This window comes from Chiloscyllium plagiosum, unplaced genomic scaffold (assembly GCF_037043375.1).
Source record: "Chiloscyllium plagiosum isolate Xiang-an unplaced genomic scaffold, Cpla_swu_hap1 HiC_scaffold_18, whole genome shotgun sequence".
Lineage (NCBI taxonomy): Eukaryota > Metazoa > Chordata > Chondrichthyes > Orectolobiformes > Hemiscylliidae > Chiloscyllium > Chiloscyllium plagiosum.
In genome coordinates, this window is record NW_028270156.1 from 33,612,610 (window position 1) to 33,631,288 (window position 18,679).

The 18,679-nt window shown below is 39.6% G+C and overlaps 1 protein-coding gene and 1 long non-coding RNA gene across 8 annotated transcripts in view; one reads left to right on the top strand and one right to left on the bottom strand.

Moving 5' to 3' along the window:
* irag1 (inositol 1,4,5-triphosphate receptor associated 1) overlaps positions 1–15,579 on the top strand; it is a 159,838-nt gene extending 144,259 nt beyond the window's left edge. For 5 of the 7 annotated variants that reach the window (XM_043705685.2, XM_087996430.1, XM_087996427.1 and 2 more), the window contains 5 exons: positions 3,071–3,151; positions 7,142–7,284; positions 8,373–8,495; positions 10,030–10,158; positions 12,761–15,579. In XM_043705685.2, coding sequence (XP_043561620.2) covers positions 3,071–3,151; positions 7,142–7,284; positions 8,373–8,495; positions 10,030–10,158; positions 12,761–13,007 — 723 coding nt within the window. In that variant the 3' untranslated portion in view covers positions 13,008–15,579. The remainder of the gene's footprint in view (positions 1–3,070; positions 3,152–7,141; positions 7,285–8,372; positions 8,496–10,029; positions 10,159–12,760) is intronic. The other 2 variants (XM_087996428.1, XM_087996429.1) reach the window with 2 other exon arrangements.
* On the bottom strand, positions 3,254–11,615 carry LOC148146871 (uncharacterized). The gene is made up of 3 exons (XR_015760137.1): positions 11,569–11,615; positions 11,149–11,335; positions 3,254–6,213 (listed from the first exon to the last, which is right to left on the bottom strand). It is a non-coding gene; the product is annotated as an uncharacterized LOC148146871 (long non-coding RNA).
* Positions 15,580–18,679: the final 3,100 nt, after the last annotated feature.

Consider the following 18,679-nt stretch of genomic DNA (forward strand, 5'->3'; position numbering starts at 1 on the left):
CCAATGTCCTGTACAGCCGCAACATGACCTTCCAACTCCTATACTCAATGCTCTGACCAATACACCAAAGCATACTAAACGCCTTCTTCACTATCCTATCTACCTGCAACTCTACTTTCAAGGGACTATGAACCTGCACTCCAAGGTCTCTTTGTTCAGCAACACTCCCTAGGACCTTATCATTAAGTGTATAAGTCCTGCTCTGATCTGCTTTTCCAAAATGCAGCACCTTGTATTTATCTAAATTAAACTCCTTCTGCCATTCCTCAGCATATTGGCCCATCTGATCAAGATCCCATTGTGCTCTGAAGTAACCTTCTTCGCTGTCAATGACATCTCCAATTTTGGTGTCATCTGCAAACTTACTAACTATACCTCCTATGTTCACATCCAAATCATTTCTATAAATGATGAAAAGTAGTGGACTCAGCACCAATCCTTGTGCCACACCATTGGTCACAGGCCTCCAGTCTGAAAAGCAACCCTCCATCACCACCTTTTGTCTTCTACCTTTGAGCCAGTTCTGTATCCAAATAGTTAGTTCTTCCAGTATTCCATGAGATTTAACCTTGCTAACCAGTCTCCCATGAGGAACCTTGTCAAGCATCTTACTGAATGAAGTCCATATACATCACGTCCACTGCTCTGCCCTCATCAATCCTCTTTGTTACTTCTTCAAAACACTTAATCAAGTTTGTGAGGCATGATTTCCCACACACAAAGCCATGCTGACTATCCCAAATCAGTCCTTGCCTTTCTAAATACATGCAAATCTTTTCCCTCAGACTTCCCTTCAACAACTTGCCAACCACTGATGTCAGGCTCACTGGTCTATAGTTCCCCGGCTTCTCCTTACCATCTTTCTTAAATAGTGGCACCACGTTAGCCAACCTCCAGTCTTCCGGTACCTCACCTATGACTATCGATGATACAAATATCTCAGCAAGGGGCCCAGCAATCACTTACTTAGCTTTCCACAGAGTTCTCGGGCACATCTGATCAGGTCCTGGGGATTTATTCACTTTTTCATGTTTCCTAACATCCAGCACTTCCTCCTCTATAGTATGGATATTTTTCAAGATATCACCATTTTCTTCCCCACATTCTGTATCTTCCATGTCCTTCTCCACAGTAAACACTGATGCAAAATACTCATTTAGTAACTCCCTCATCTCCTACGTTCCAGACATAAGCTGCCTTGCTGGTCTTTGAGGGGCCTTATTCTCTCCCTAGTTACCCTTTTTGTCCTTAATATATGTATAAATACCCTTTGGATTTTCTTTAGCCCTATTTGCCAAAGCTATCTCATGTCTCCTTTCTGCCCTCCTGATTTCCCTTTTAAGTATACTCTTAGTATACTCCTACTGCCTTTATACTCTTCTAAGGATTCACTCGATCTGTCCTGTCTAAATCTGACATATGCTTCCTTCTTTTTCTTAACCAAAACCTCAATTTCTTCAGTTATCCAGCATTCCCTATACCCACCAGCCTTTCCTTTCATCCTGACAGGAATATACTTTCACTAGATTCTCGTTATCTCATTTTTGAAGGCTTCCCATTTTCCAGCAGACCCTTTACCTGTGAACATCTGCCCCCTGTCAGCCTTTGAAAGTTCTAGCCTAATACTGTCAAAATTAGCCTTCCACCAATTTAGAACGTCAACTTTTAGATCTGGTCTATCCTTTTCCATCACTATTTTAAAACTAACAGAATTATGGTCGCTGGCCCCAAAGTGCTCACCCCCACACTCATCTCAATCACCTGCCCTGCCTTATTTCCCAAGGGCAGATCAAGTTTTGCACCTTCTCTAGTAGGTACATCCACATACTGAATCAGAAAATTTTCTTGTACACACTTAACAAATTCCTCTCCATCTAAACCCTTAACACTATGGCAGTCCCAGTCTATGTTTGGAAAGTTAAAATCCCCTACCATAGTCACCCTAGTATTCTTACAGATAACTGAGATCTCCTTACAAATTTGTTTCTCAATTTCCTACTGACTATTAGGGGGTCTATTATGCAATCCCAATAAGGTGATCATCCATTTCTTATTTCTCAGTTCTACTCAAATAACTTCCCTGGATGTATTCCCAGGAATATCCTCCCTCAGTACAGCAGTAATGCTATCCTTTATCAAAAACGCCACCCTCCCTCCTCTTTTGCTCCCCTTTCTATCCTTCCTACAGTATTTGTATCCTGGAACATTAAGCTGCCAGTCTTGTCCATCCCTGAGCCATGTTTCCTTTGTATCTGTCCTGGCTGTTTGAAAGAGCTATCCAATTAGTCCTTTGTCCTCATACTCTTTTTCATTGTCCTGTAAAATGTCCCCTTGGCTAAAATTGCTCAAGGAAAATTGCTGCTTATTTTTTAGTACCTTTATTGCTCAATTTTTAGTGCGCATCAAAAGAAACATTCATTTCAGTGAAGCTGGGTTGGGGCTCAGTAGAAAGGTTCCATGACTCACTGACATTTAGCTAAGTGGTGTGGTTGCTAAGTTTTTAATATCACAATTAAGGGCAATGTAAATATTGTTGGAAATAAAAAAACATCATTGTGAGTGCTCCAATTTGTTGGGGGCAGTACATTGCTGATTTACCTTCTGTCACACTTCAGTGTAGAAATGACAGCCAGTAATATTAATGAGATAACACTCAACACATTTCTATCTGATTCCTCTGCCTGGCTATTTTAGGAGAAGCATTAATCAATGTAAACTGAAGAGGGTTTAAAGCCCCTGTAAAATAGATGGAGAATTTTACACTAGTGCATTAAACAGTGATTCACTAATAGCAACACCGTCTTTCCACCTGGTAGACAATTTTTCACCTTGGTTGTAATCCATTTACATGGTCACAGACTAAAATATTAATATTTATAATTGAAGAGTAAAAGCAATGGGAGTGGAATTGTCCTTAAGCATTAGCTCATCGGGCAGCTGTGTTAATGGTTCACTTTTCTTTCCAAAGTGTTAGCGCCCAGTTTTGCCGAAGGTTTCATCCCTGCTGACGTATTGCTCAGTGTTACAAGTTTAACCATTTCAATATTACGAATGTTATATTTTCTTTCAGACTGTACCTCGCAGGAGGGTCAGTGTAGCAGTGGTTCCAAAGTTTATTAACTTTCCTGGGCAGCCTGCCATTGTCACCATGGTAAGTCAACAACTTACTTATTATCAGACTTTAAGAGAAAAGGTGACAACTTGTATGAGCCATATAACAAATAATGTAAATGTTGTATTGAATTAAATATAATTAACATTACAGAAATACTTTATTTGGCCCAACAGTTTCATGCCATTGTTTGTGCTCTGCACAAGCATCTTCCTTTCTTCCCGTACAAGCATAACTTTCTACAATTTCATCTCCCCGTACAAGCATAACTTTCTACTCCTTTCTCCCTCATGTACTTCTCTAGTTTTACCTTAAAAGTGTCTGCGCTATTCACGTCAGCTACTCCATGTGGTAAGAGATCACAGAAATCTTCAAATATTTGATGAATGAAAGGGAACATTTTTTGATTTATATAGGGAGACAGCAGTGAGTGAGAGTAATTGGGTAACCCAACAGAAACGTTGACATATTCTTAGCATTCCTGGAACCAACTTCCCCATGCCTTATTTGTCGTACTAAACTGTACAATCATACATTCACTATTTTAAAATGACATACCCAGTTTGCAAATGCCTTAATGTTCTCTTATTAGATTGGATTAGATTCCATATAGTGTGGAACAGGGCCTTTGGCCCAACAAGTCCACACCGACCCTCTGAAGAGTAACCCACCCAGATCCATTTCCTTCTAATGCACCTAACACTATGGGCAATTTGGCATGGCCAATTCACCTAACCTGCACATTATTGGACTGTGGGAGGAAATCAGAACAGCCAGAGGCAACCCATGCAGACACTGGGAGAATGTGCAAACTCCACACAGACAGTTGCCAGAGGCTGGAATTGAACCCGGGTCCCTGGCGCTTTGAGGCTGCGGTGCTAACCACTGAGCCATCATGCCGCCGTTGGTTTTTTGATAAATCCTTGTTCAGGATTGTAAGTTTGTGGAAGAATGAAGGACTGTGACTATTAACTCCTTATTTTCTTTGCTATTTTCAAAATTAATTACTCCGCTTTTGATCTTTCATCAATGCATGTCTGATTAGCTTTTGCTTAATGTTGAAATATCACAGAAATCTTCAAATATTTGTTGAATGAAAGGGAACATTTTTGATTTATATAGGGAGAGAGCAGTGAGTGAGAGTAATTGGGTAACCCAACAGAAACGTTGACATAAAGACAACCAGCTGAAAGTTGATCTGATGAATATAAATGTGCACCTAAAAATGAAAGGTGGAATGTGTCATAGAATGGAGCTCTGTGATTAAAAGGAAAAATTGAATCTAATTTGATATTTAGAATAGAAACATATGATTCAGTTAGGGCTTTCAGTAAATAACATGATGAATGTGCAAAGATAACTGGAATATGAAAAACATATTAGTAAACAACATAAAGGAAAATAGGTTTAATTAGTATTTTCAAAAGTAAAGGAATGATTGTAAGAGATGAAGATTACGGGGGGTGAAGGAAATGTCTAATTATGAAGAGTTAAAGAGTGATGGCATTGGGGAGTAAATAGTGTTGCTTTTTGCAAATGATGACAAAGCACTGATATGGGTGAATTGAATGCAAAGAGAACTGAAATTTTAAAAAGTGGTTCTGAAAGCAGTAGCAGATTGAAGTTGGATTAGTCACTGGATCCTGAAGATTGCACCCTTGTATGTTGAAAGCAGGAGCACAGACAGAAATCACTGGCCCCAGTGTGGCTTCTGACCTGCACCCCTAACCTTATCCCACTCCTGTCCCATGTTATGGTTATTGGGCCTTGATGTATCCCCTTTTCTGGGTCCTGATTTAAAGTTGAGGTTCTGACCATATCTGGTTTCAGAAAGCAGCTCACCTTTATCACCATTTTCCCAAAGCCAATTAGGAATCAATAATAAATGCTGGTCTAGATAACAATGTAGGATTGTGTGAATGAACAAAAGAAACTAAGTTTTGTGCAGAATTAAGGTTTTGAACATAAGATACAAGGTGATGAGAGAAGGAGCTTTTATGCAGTGAGTGATAATGACCTGGAACTTCTTGCTTATGAGGTTGGTGAAAGAAGAGATAATCGATGATTTAATTTTTTACAGCTGGACAGGGCATTGGTGTGGCTGCACCTGGAGTAATACGTGCAATTTTGATCTCAAACTTATGGAAGTATATACTCTGGAATTCAGAGAAAGTTGACTGGCTTGCTTGCTGGGATATCTTATAAAGGAAAGTGGGTCTGTAATCATTGTCATTTAGGATTGGGCAGTGATCAGTTTGAAAATGTCAGTTTTTGAAGGGGCTTAATGTAATAAATGCTCCGAAGATATTTCCCTTTTAGGAGCAATCTATAATTAGGAAGCATAGTTTAAAAATAAGGTGTCTCTCATTTAGATGGTGAACAGGATGAATTTCTCATTCTGGAGGGTGGTTGTTCTTTGGAATTCTCATCCACAGAAAGTACAGGAGACTGAGCTATTGAACACATTCAAGGATGACTTTATAGCTTTTTAATCTACATTATGGGGAGGAGGCAGGAAAATGGGCTAAGGCTACAATCCAAATTATTGTGACCTTACTGAATGGTAGCATAGACCTCGGCTGAATGACCTATTCCTGTTCCAATTCCTTTTGATTTGATTTGATTTATTGTCGGCACATGTATCTTAGTACAGTGAAAAGCTTTGTTTTGAGAGCAGTGTAGGCAGATGACAGCAAACAAGGACATATAGGTCATAGGGTGCTTACACAGAGCAGGCATACAAGTTAACAACTGCACAGGAGGTGTTCAAAGCAAGATCAACATTATTTGAAGTTAGAGAGTCCATTCAGCAGTCTAATAACAGCAGAGAAGAAGCTGTCCTTGAATCTGTTGGTCCATGTGTTCACACTTCTGTATCTTCTGCTTGACAGAAATGGTTGGACGGAGTGAGAAGGCTCTTTGATGATATTGGCAGTCTTTCCACAGCAATGAGAAGTGTAGTTGGAGTCCATGGATGGGAAGTTGTCTTTCGTGATGGTCTGAGCTATGCACACAACCTTCTGCAGTTTCTTATGGTCCTGGGCAGAGCAGTTGCCATACCAGACTGTTATGCTCCTGGATAGTATGCTTTCTATGGTGATCTATTGATCAAAAGAAAATTGAATGGATAATTAAGAAAGATAAACATATGGAGCCATATGGACGCAGTGGGGTAATGGGATTGACTCATTTGCTCTACAGCTGACTATCATTGACCTGATAGGCTGCGTTGCCTCTTCCTGCACTGTTCTGATCCTTTGACAGAGGACATTTGATGAGATTCTTAGCAAGATGCATCAAGTGATGAAGGAACTGCTTGCTTTGGATTCTCATAGGTTTAACAACATTGGAATCAATATAAGCATATCTATTTTAAAAGAAAATTACTGCATATGCTGAGAATCTGAAATAAAAACAGGCAATGCTAAACAATCACCAGGTCTGGCAGCATCTGTAGAGAGTGAAATAGAGCTAACATTTTAGGTTGAAGCTTTGCCTTCTGGAAAAGGGTTATTGACTTGAAACAGTGACTTTCTATTTTTCTATTGCTGGAAATGAGTTCTAATTTGCTGAGTGTTTTCAGCGTTTCCTGATATTAGCACAATATATCATCATGTTCTCTTTTTGCGTGCTGATATCATTTAGCCTAACCGTTGTTGTGAAGACCTTTGATGCATTATCTCTTGCAATCTTAATTGTGTTCAACTGGAATCCTTTCAGCATTGTACAGCACAGCTGTGTTCAGCATCTTTCTGCTGCAGCTGATAGTTTAATGAAGCATATCAACTCTCTAGGTCAACACAATGTTATATATGTGTACACCTTTGAAGGGATTGGCAATGGCTGATATAATCTTATCCTTGGAGATTTGCAGCAGGTGACCAAAGTCTCAGTGCTGAGCTATTATTCCTGAACCAATATATATATATATATATATATATATATACATAATAAAATTCCTGAACTGCCGCATCAAAAAAGCCTAGTTGACAAATACTTTTCCTTTTGTTATGTTTCCTTCTTTTGTAGGCAGAAACAACTAACAATGCCAGCAGCTCCAGCACTGTCACTACCACCACCATCGGTCCCAGTAGCTCCAGCAGCCTCAATGCCAGCAGCTCCAGTGGTATTAATATGTATCCCAGTCCGACACTGGCTCCTCTCGCCGAACAGTGAGTACATCAACAATGTTTAACTAACATCTGAGAATTTTTAGGATTATTTATTTCTTCTGGAGATGTGGGCATCGTGGGCAAAGCTACCATTTCTTTGCCCATCCCTAGTTTCCTTGAGAAGGTGGTGGAAGGCTTATTTTCTTGAACTACTGGCCTAATACATTGAATGACTTGCGAGGCCACTTCAGAGGGTGCTTAAGTGTCAATTACATTTTTATGGGGCTGGAGTTACACATAGGCCTATACAGGGTAAGAATGGCAAGAGATTTGAAATGAGTGAACTAAATGGGTTTTTGATTTGATTTATTATTGTCATGTGTACCAAAGTATACCACACAAATGCATCAGGGTAACAGAACAGAGTGCAGGATATGATTTTACAGCTGTCAAAAAGGTGCAGAGAGAGATAAGCATTAACATTGAAGAGGTCTATTAAAAGTCTGATAACAGCAGGGAAGAAACTCTTCTTGAATCTATTCATACGCATTCAAATTTATATATCTCAAATTTTAGTGTTGACCTTTCTCTGCATCCTCTCTGAGGCTGTAACATATTCTGCACTCTGTTCTGCTACCCTAATGGACTTTGTATGATACAACCTGCCTGTATAGCATGCAAAACAACATTTTTCACTGTATCTCAATACTTGTGACAACAATAAATCAAACTCCATCTTAAACTCAGTAATAATCAGATAATCTGCTTTTGTGGTGTTGATTGAGGATACATTTTGGCCAAATCACCACATTTTGCTTCTCTGGACATGGTCAAAATTGTGCACTAGAATCTTTAACGTCCATCCCAGCAGGCAGTTGGATACCTCAGTTTAATGTCTTTCTGAGAATGGCATCTCCAACAGTGCAGCACTCCTTCAGTACTGAACAAAAGCTTCAAACTTGATTTTTGTTCTTAAGCCGTGGAACAAGACTTTAATTCAGCATCTTATGACTCATAGACATAAGTCACTGATCCAGTGCTGCTGCTCAAGATGCATATCTTTCTGCAAGTTCAGTGCTGGGTAAGCTTTTGCTCTTTCCGTTTTCCTGTAACAGTGAAGCTGAATTCTTTGTTTCCTATGTATAAAGCGGGAAGCAGAATGCTGATAAGGAGAATAAATGTCCTACTCCAGGCAAAGTCCAATCGGTCAAGGTCGAGATAACCAGCTCAGAGACAAAAGCCAAGATTGAAGAGGAAGCTTACAATAAAGGGTAAGATTTCCCTTATGCTTGGAGAGAATGGAGTGGAATATATAGATGCTAGTAGAGCGTCCACCCTCACAATCCACACAAGTGTTGGCTGCTGAGTGCTGAATCTCCCCATTGCTCTGCAAAGACAATACAGACTCTCAGATATGACAACAGCCATTCCTTGCGTCCATTCAGGATTCTAGTGATCTTCTTACTTAGTGCTTGTTGGTAAAACCCCAAAAGGTGCTTTTTATCCATTAGCTCAGGAGTTTAACTTATTCTCCTGTCAACCATTCTCAGTCCCAACATTGTTCTATTTCTCTTGCTGTATTTTCTATAAATCTCCATAATGGAATCTTGGGAATAATGGAAGTCCTTTGATAGCTCCTTATGTAGAGCGTTCACATCCAAATCAGACATCCATTTGTCCCTTCATTGCTCCAGGAAGGCTCCCAGTAAGTCAATGCATTGATTTTAAAATTCGTGTCGTTTTTTTTCAAATCCCTTCACTATCTGACCTCTCCCAATTGCTCCAAACTCCTCCAGCTTCATAATAGTCAGAGATGTTTGCACTTTTCTATTTCAGGCTGCTTGAGAATCCCTGCTTTAACCACTCATCCATTGACAGCTATTCCTTTAGTTGCTGGGTTTAAACTGGAATTCTCTCCCTAAACCTTGCTCCATTTCTACTTCTCTGTCTTCCTTTATGGAGCCCCTTAAGCCTGCCTCTTTGCCCAATATTTTGGTCATCTGTTCTAAGAATTTATTATATGGGTCAGTAATTAATCTTGGGTCCAATGTTTTACAGCGTTAAAGGTGCTATCAATGGAAATACTTGTATTTGTTCGCTCTTGATATTAGTGGAAATGATCATTGAATGGTGAGATTAAAAACCTCTTTTCAGGCAGTCCTTGGAATCAAGGATGACTTACTTCCTGTCCGGAATGATGGCTTCTAAGCTTGCTGATAAATGCAATGTGCAATCTGCACCCACTGTCACATGCAAGGCAGGTATTGCATGGAGGGACAGGTAGATGAGTACTTTGTAGGTTTGTACACACTTCCCAACATCTTAACTTCTGCTCTGGTATTTAACAGCTACTAGGATGCTTTGAAGGCATAGCTAAAGTGCTTCTACTGTAATCCTGAGTGTTTCCTGTCATTATCAAATCCCAAGTAGAGCAGATACTTCAGATCCTAATGTCAGGCACAAGAGTGATATATCCAGCCTAGCAGAGTTGGTTTAACTGATTAATGTTGGCTTACTAAAGGACACTACGTTTGGGCACACCCCCTTGCCGTTAGATTTGACTAATCTTGTGAAAACTTCTCCAGAGTTTTGAATTGCCTGCTGCAGTTTGTCTGAGTTTCCCCAATAGGTTGTCTAAGTAGAATGAGAAAGGGCTGTACTAATATCGGTGCAGGAGTATTGTGTGGGCTTGTGTGGACATTGCACCCAAACTGCACACAACAACCATTCCCTATCTGTATTTATAGCCAATGCAATGTGATGTAAAAGTTGTGCAAAGTTTTATAAACATTTTTTGCCTCCAAGTTACCAAGAAGGTTTGAAAGCCCAACTCAGCCAGGAACAGAAGGAGTTGCATGACATCCCTGAGAAGGTAGAGGAGCACAATACAGAGAAACAACCAGAACTCAACTTCAAAGAAGAAAGGAAATGCAGGTGGGTTCCTGAAACTTTCATCATTCTAACGAAAAGATTTGCTGCATTATTTATGGGATTACTATCCAACGTATTGTTCTGTCCCCAGTTTAATATGGCACATCACAAATTACACAAGCTGATTTTAAGCATTCAGGGCGTAATATCCCAGATTCAGTGTTCAATACCCCAGATTTGAATCTCCAGAAGAGACAGTGAGGTAGTGGTGAAAATACTGGACTGGGGGGCCTGGGCTGATGCTTTGGGAACATGAGAACATGGTAACATGGCAGCTAGTGCAATTTAAATTCAATTTTAAGCTTATTTCATTGATGGTAACCACAGAAATTATTATCAGTTGTCATAAAAATCCATTTAATGCCTTTCAGGGAAGGAAATCTGCCATCTTTACCTGGTTTGGCCTACATGTGCCTCCAGACCCACAGCAATGTGGTTGACTCTTAACTGCTGTCAAAGGCAATTAGAAATGGGTAGGAAATGCCAGCCTTGCCACCGCCACCATATATCTTGAGTTAATTTTAAAGAAAAGTGGTTGTATCCATAGATTTTAATACAGGTTCCTTGGTTTTGTACTGTACACTTGCAAACTCCACACAGACAGTCACCTGAGGCGGGAATTGAACCCGGGTCTCTGGCGCTGTGAGGCAGCAGTGCTAACCACTGTGCCACCGTGCCGCCCACTATGATTCATATGATACATATGATTCAAGTCACACATTGTGTACCTTCACATGTGGTTTGGTGAACCACTCTTTTATGGAAATAAACTTTATAGAAACCCATTAAATGGAAACTGTTCTGGCAGGAAGGGTACACTGGTCTTGGAGGGACTGCATTACAGATTCACCAGAACAATACTGGACAAAATGGGCATTCCGTTATGAGGACAGCTTGCATATACTGAACTTATATTCAGTTTAATCAAAAATATTAATTAATTAAAGGATTAAAATGTTGAAAAATGCAATAAAGTAGATAGAAACAATTTACCTCTGGATGGGGATTATTCAGAACCAAGGTTGTATTAGACATTCAGAGGTGATATCACCAAACACCTCTTCAGAGTAGTGGAAATTTAGAACACCCTCCCAAAATAAAACTGTTGATAATTTGCAAGTTTTGGGATGCATGGATCTTTCAAGACTGAAATCTGTAGGTTTTACTTTGATAGCATATTCTGGAAAACAGAAAGAAAACAGGTAAATGGAGTCAAGCTGCAGGTTAGTCTTAATCTAATTGAATAATAACAGGCTTGAGGATCCAGATGGGAGGATAATAAAAACAATGATTCTAAGAAACGTACAGAAGTGAAAATTATTTCATCTCAGCTCAATTATGTTTCAATCATGTTTTATACATCCCAAGCCTACATAACTGGCAATGTCAGCAATGTTAGTTTGGAGTACTCACCAGAGTAGTACACATGGGAGCTCACTTTGGATTGAAGGCTGCATTGTGGAAGGAACTTTCTGGGTAAAGTAATAATGAAACTTTTATGTTGATAACATCTAAGTGCTGATTAAAGTCCCTGCTTTGTCTGATAACAGATTGCACCAGTCTCATCACTTCCTGTAAACAAAAACTTATACTTCATTTACTTTCTAAAATATACCCATTCTCCCGCTTACATATTTTGGGCATAAAATGCTTAGTTTATGTCGCACTGTTTTTGTCAGTGCACAGATGCCATTAGAATCCAGAGCTTCCCACAGTTCCTCTGCAATCCCAGGTCACTCTGATCATATAGGACTGCTACATAAGTACACAGTCCTTTGCTCTTGGCACCATAGGGGCTCTGGGTTGAGTCTGTGAGCACAGAGTTCTAGCTCAATAAATCAAAGAGGGAAATGCACCTGAGTTGCTCCAGAGATTGAGTTGAGAAAAGATGTTCACTAATCTTTTGCAAGTAATAAAAATTGGTGTCTCTGTCTGTTTCTGTCTCTCATGCTTTACTTTGTTGACTATTTAACTCTGCCTCTCCCACTCTGTCCCAATTTCTAACTTATTTTTATTTTCTTTTTCTCTGTCTTTACTTGTCTCTGTGTCTCTGTCTGATTTTCTCATGTTCACTCTCCCTCTATCTCTTTGTTATTTTCCATCTCCCTGTCATCATCTGCTCTCTGCTCTGACACTCTATCCCTTTTACTATCTTTTTCACTCTCTCTTTTGTTTTCTTCCTCTGAATGTTTCTCTTGTTCAAGCTCTGCGTTCCTCTGCCCCCTGTCTTCTTCTGTCTCTTTTGTTCCATTCTACTACTCTCTCCCTCTCTTTTTTGCCTGTATGTTCTTCTTTATCCCTCTATCGTTTTCTTTCTGCTTCACTCATTCCCTGCCTCTCTCTCTCTCTCTCGCTCTTTTTCTCTATCTCTTACTTCCTCTACATTCATTATCCTGTCTCTCTTCTATCTCTTTTCTGTGTTTATCTTTTTCATTTGTCTATCTGTTTCCTCACCCTGTCTTCCTTTCTCTTGCCTGTCTCTGTCTTGCTTTATCTGTGTTTGGCATCTCTTTGTTTCTGGATCTCTCTTTGCCCACCTCTCCCTTTCTTGATTTCTCTGTTCCCCTTCTCTGTGTGTCTCTCTCTCTCATTCCCCTTCTCACAGTAAGTTTGAAGAAGTTTCAGAGCTGATTGACAGACTGTGCCCGAAGTGTTTGAGACATCGCAGTGCAATCTGGATTGTGGGGGCTGTGGTCCTATTCTTTGCTGTTCTCATCAGTATCTTCAGCTCCATCCATTATCCGTGCAGTGATCTATCGGACACTCCAAACAGGAAGAGCAGCTGCTCGGCAGTGCAGAAATATCTCTGGCCCTTCTCAGGATCACGACACAAGAATCGAGCACAGGTGTAAGGGAAAGTTTGAATTTCTGGGGGAGCGAGAGCACAAATCATTCCACAATCAAACACCAGGGAGACAGCTTTCACAAGACTTCCAAAGGCGTGTGAACACAGGCATTTATAGAACCATCGTCGCTTGAACCATCCACCAACACAGTGACCAGCTGCTAACTTACAACTAGGAACAGCATAGTTTACATAGCCCTCTAAGATATTCAAATTATTTAACTGTTTTATCCTAAAAGGCATTTAATCATTTGATTGTTTCTGTGTTTAAATATTGATTAATGGGTGTAAGTAAATATTCATACTTCTGAACAATCTTGTTGCAAACTGTTTCCTATTTTACTTCTGTTAGCTGGAAGACAAATCAGGTGATTTTTTTAATTTTAGTTATATTGTTTCTATTGTTCCGACCTGATTTTAATTTTTCATGACAAATTACCCAAAATAGGACAGGCCAACACTGGTTGTGATCAAACTCTACCATGCTCTAGCCAGCCCCACCTTGGACCATTGTGTCATGTGCCAGTAATGGAGACAATGGAACAACATTCATACACTGGAGGCAGAGCAGAGAAGGAATGCATATCTAAGAGCATCAAAGGGTCAGAGTAATGAAAATACTGGAAAGACAGTTTTGAAAGGAGAGATCTGAGAAGTGATCTTAAACAGTTTGTTAAAATAAATAAAGACTGCAAATTAAACCAGAAGAGCCGGATAAGGGAGAACAAATTCAAATTAATTAATAAAAGGCAAGTTCAAGCTAATCAATGGCAAATCCAGCTCTTTTTTCTTTACACGTGGAATGAAAGCTTGGAAAAGGGAGTGGGAGGTAACAACCGAGAGGCAGTTTAGGGATAGAAGCATTTTCATTGATGGATGAGGAGAATCTCTTGATGAATTGATGTTCAGAGAGACCTTCCACACTCCCCACGGTTTTTGAACCTTCACTTTTAATAATTATTTCAAGAGTGAGGAATTTCACCTGTTAGTACATTGCAACGTGAAATTCGAACTGTTGTGCCTCTTAAGAGGGACATGAAACAATAAACAGAAAAAGGAAAATAAGGACTCAAACTGAAATCTCCAAAGAATCAGATCTGCTCTGTCATCTCCTATCCAGGCTCACTTTCTCCTCAGATTTTTAATCTAGGTTACAACATTCACCCTCTACTCCTTCTACTACCCTGACATTTAGAACCTGAATGTTAGTGCAAGTTGCCGCTATCTTCACTGCCTCACATAGATCCATCCTGAATGATATACCCCTTCCTCACCTGAGCATTCCCAATTGGAGATTCAACAGATCGGGGGCATTTACCTCATCTCTTGCCACAGCTATTTAGGAAGATCAGTGTGTGAAGAAAGAATCTGGAGGAATCCAGCAGAGATTTCAACCCCAACGTTTGCCATCTTTTGTGATCAGACAATTCATTTTTATAATGATCTTGCCTAATTCAGGGGCAAACCCACAAGTAATTTTGCACCTTTGTTTTATGGTTTTAAAAATCATCATAGAAGCAAGAGAAGAGGCTTAGGTGTTGGCTGAGAGGCAACTGTACATAAATCCACCTTTTTGTTATTCATTCATTTGATGTGAGAGTTTCTGGCAAAGCCAACATTTAATCCCAGTGAGAAAGTGGTGCTAGCTGCCATCTTGAACCACTGCAGTCCACATGGTGTAGGGACACATGAATACTGTTGAGCAGGGTATTCAAGAATTTTGACCCAGTAACAGGGAAAGAATGGCAAAATATTTTGAAATCAGAGAGGATGCCTTACAGGAAAACTTACAGGTGGTGGTGTTCCCATTCATCTGCTACAAGGTGGTAGATGTGGGTTTGGAAGGTGCTGTGAAGAAGCCTTTATGATCTGCAACACTGCATCTTGTAAATGGTACACACTGCTGCCACTGAGTGCTAGTGATGGAAGGAGTGCTCTTCAAGTGGGCTGATATGTCCTGGGTTGATGACAACTTCCCAAGGGTCAATAGGACTACACTCATTCAGGCAAGTGGAGAGTATTCCATCACACTCCTGACTTGTGCTATGTAAATCGCAGTCAAGCTTTGAGGAGTCAGGAGGAGAGTTATTTGCTGCAGACTTCCCAACCATTGATCTGCTTTTGTAGTCACAATATTTACGTGGCTGGTCCAGTTAAATATGTTGATACATTTTGTATATGTTCTCAGCTGTCCTGGATTAATTAATGGAAAATTTAAATAATAGATAGCTAATATTATGCTGAACTGAATCTTACACAAAAATTAAAAATGCCAGATTAATAATTGTGTGCAGTGACTGCGATGGTAATGTCCTTATTCTAAGATAATAAGATAATACTTAAATTTAATAGGCCTGTTGTAAAGTGCAATATTTATGAGCAGTGGAATTGATTGGGCGGGGTCCTCCACCAAAGCACTGAGAACATATGAAAGTAACACAATAATATTCTTCCTTCATGTCTGAATGTTATCATATTATATCAATATACATGTAAAGATTTGCACGTTTAAGCTAACACAATGTACTGTATAGTCCCACATACTTGATTTTGTTAAAATAAAGTTTACCTAAAATGTCTCTGTGTAACTTGTTTGACAAGAGATCTTTTTCCCATTTAGAACCTTAAGGATTTATAACAGTAGGAGTTGTCAGCTCATTGCATTTGTGCCAATTCTTTGCTACATCAATATCAAACTGAATGGCATAGCCAATTAGGTAGTGGTTTATACAAACTGATGTTACTGTCCTGCTCTCTCCTGAAGAACTTTACATGAATCCAAAACTAACTCTGCTGCCCAGCTGTCTCCCTGTAGTCCTGGTCCCACTGATCCCACTGTTCCTGTCTCTTCCTATAGCCCTCCTTCAATTACACACTATTGCTACCACTCCATCCCGATAGTTTTATGTCCTCTTACTTTTTCTTAAGTAACTATCCAGTTTTTCATTAAAAGATACATTGATCTTTGCATCATACCTCCCCTTGGTAAAATATTCTGTACTCTGACAGCCTTCTGTGTAAATAACATCTCACAAAATGCTATCCTCAGTCTTTCAATAACAACTTTAAAGTGATGACCTCCTCAGCACTGACTCCCCAACCAGAAGAAACAATCTTTCCTGTACCCACTCTGAAAGTATGTCCAGCCAGTCCTCATGCCTCCAAAGTAACATCTAGGTAAATCAACCACTTTGCACTAATGCGAAATCCAAAACTGCACATAGTTTCTAACTGTGGTTTAGTGGTTTGTACAAAGTTAACTATTTCTTCTTCAATTTTGTATTCTATGCCTCCAGTTGTAAAACCACATTTTCTACTGGTCTTTCAATGAAAGGTATTTTATACGTAGTCATTGGATGTGTGGGCCACTTGCCAGCTCAGATTTATTGCCCATTATTATCTATCCTGGAGAAGGTAGAGTGAGCTACCTGGAAATGCTGCAGTCTTGGTGTTTAGAGACACTCAGAACTGTTAGGAAGGTAATTCTGGAATTTGACCCCATAACAGTGAAAGAACAACAGAATGTTGTGTGGATTGTAGGGAAAGTTGCAGGTGATTGTTTTCCCTTATATGATCTGCCCTTGTCCTTCTAGATGATAGATGTTTTGGGTTTGGAAGATGCTGTTAAAGGAGCATTGGTGAGTTACTGCAGTGCATCTTATAGATGGTACACACTGTTGTGACTGTATACCAGTGGTGATGGGATTAAATATTTACAATATTGGAAAGTGTGCCAATTAAGCAGGCTACTTTATCCTGAGTAGAGTTGAGCTTCTTGTATGTTGATGGAGTTGTATCAATCAGACAAGTGGACAAAATTGCATCATACTTCTGACTTGTGCATTGTAGTTGATGGATAGACATTGAGGAGTTGGGAATTAGTTGCCACAGAATTCCTAGTTTCTGACTTACTCCTACAGCCACAGTATTTGTATGGCTACTCCATTTCAGTTTCTAATCAACAGTAACATTGATAGTGGAGAATTCATTGATGGAAATACCATGGTGCATTTCTTACCCAAAGTGCATTATATCCAAGCAAGTATATTTGAAATGAATTTTAGTGTTGGAAATGTGGCAGCCAAAGTTTACGTGACAAGCTCCCAAAAATTGTACTGTTCCAATCAAGTGAGCAGGAGTAAATCAGTTCCCCTCTTGTCAATCTCGTCCATTAGCAATATCAAAGATTTATATTCTTTTTCACACAAGGTTTAGCAAATTTTAATTAGAATGAAGTTAACTAGTGGTCCAGAAACAAAAAGAATCTAAATCACAGGTCTTCTTGAGTGAAAGGAAGTAATTTATCTGGCTAACCCTGAAAAAAACAAAATATTAAAGCATAAATACGCACCTGTACAAAGTTAAAGAGGGGTTGTGCCCATTCTAAAACAGAAATAAAATAATTCACAGTTTACAATTCTTAGGGTGTCCATTTATATGAAAGATTTTAATCTGGGATCAAATTTATTTGATTGATGACTAGTGTCCTCAACAGTGGTGAATACTTTCTCTTGTCTTTTAAATTTTCTTGTTCTGATGTTTCATTTCAATCAACTCAACAACTGGGTATTTTTCATTCTTCAGAGGCTGAGAAATCACTTCCCTTACCTTTTGGAGAAGCCGGTGTTGGACTGGGCTATACAAAGTTAACAATCACACAACACTAGGTTATAGTCCAACAGGTTTAATTGGAAGCACACTAGCTTTCATCAGGTGGATGAAGGAGCGGTGCTCCGAAAGCTAGTGTGCTTGCAATTAAACCTGTTGGACTATAACCAAGTGTTGTGTGATTTTTAACTTCCTTTACCTTGTTTCAGTTGCAAATCCATCTCCTGTCCTCTGCCACAAGCTGATTTTTGTATTCCAATCCTTGTTTCCAAGCCTGATAATTGTAATAATGTCTTTCACCTCAAATATGTGAAATTTAACATTAATAGGAGATGGGAATTTCTTAATGCCTGACCGATAAAAATGTCAGACAATTTTTGTTTATTCCACATTGATTTCATGAATTGTGGCTAACCAGTATGGTCAGTTGATTGCTGTAGCCATTTTGAGTCAGTGTTTTTTCCCTTTTTAAAACCGTTTTAGAGGCATAGAGTCAAATAATCATGGAGATGTAGAGCATGGAAGCAGACCTTTTGGCCCAACCCGTCCATTCCGACCAGATATCCTAACCTAACCTAGTCCCATTTTCCAACATTTGGCCCATATCCCTCTAAACCCTTCCTATTCATATAACTATCCAGATGCATTTTTAATGCTGCAATTATACCAGCCTCCACCACTTCCTCTGGCAGCTTATTTCATAAACACACCACCCTCTGCATGAAAAAGTTGCCCCTTAAGTCTCTTTTATATCTTTCCCCTCTCTTGCTAAACCTATGCCCTCTAGTTCTGGACTCCCCCACCTCAGGGAAAGGACTTGGTCTATTTATCCTATCCTCATGATTTTACAAACTTCTATAAGGTCACCCCTCAGCCTCAACACTCCAGGGAAAACATCCCCAGCCTGTTCAGCCTCTCCCTATAGCTCAAATTCTCCAATCATGGCAACATCCTTGTAAATCTTTTCTGAACCCTTTCAAGTTTCACAACATCCTTCCAATAGGAAGGAGACCGGAATTGCACTCAATATTCCAAAAGTGGTGTAACCAATGTCCTGTACAACCACAACAT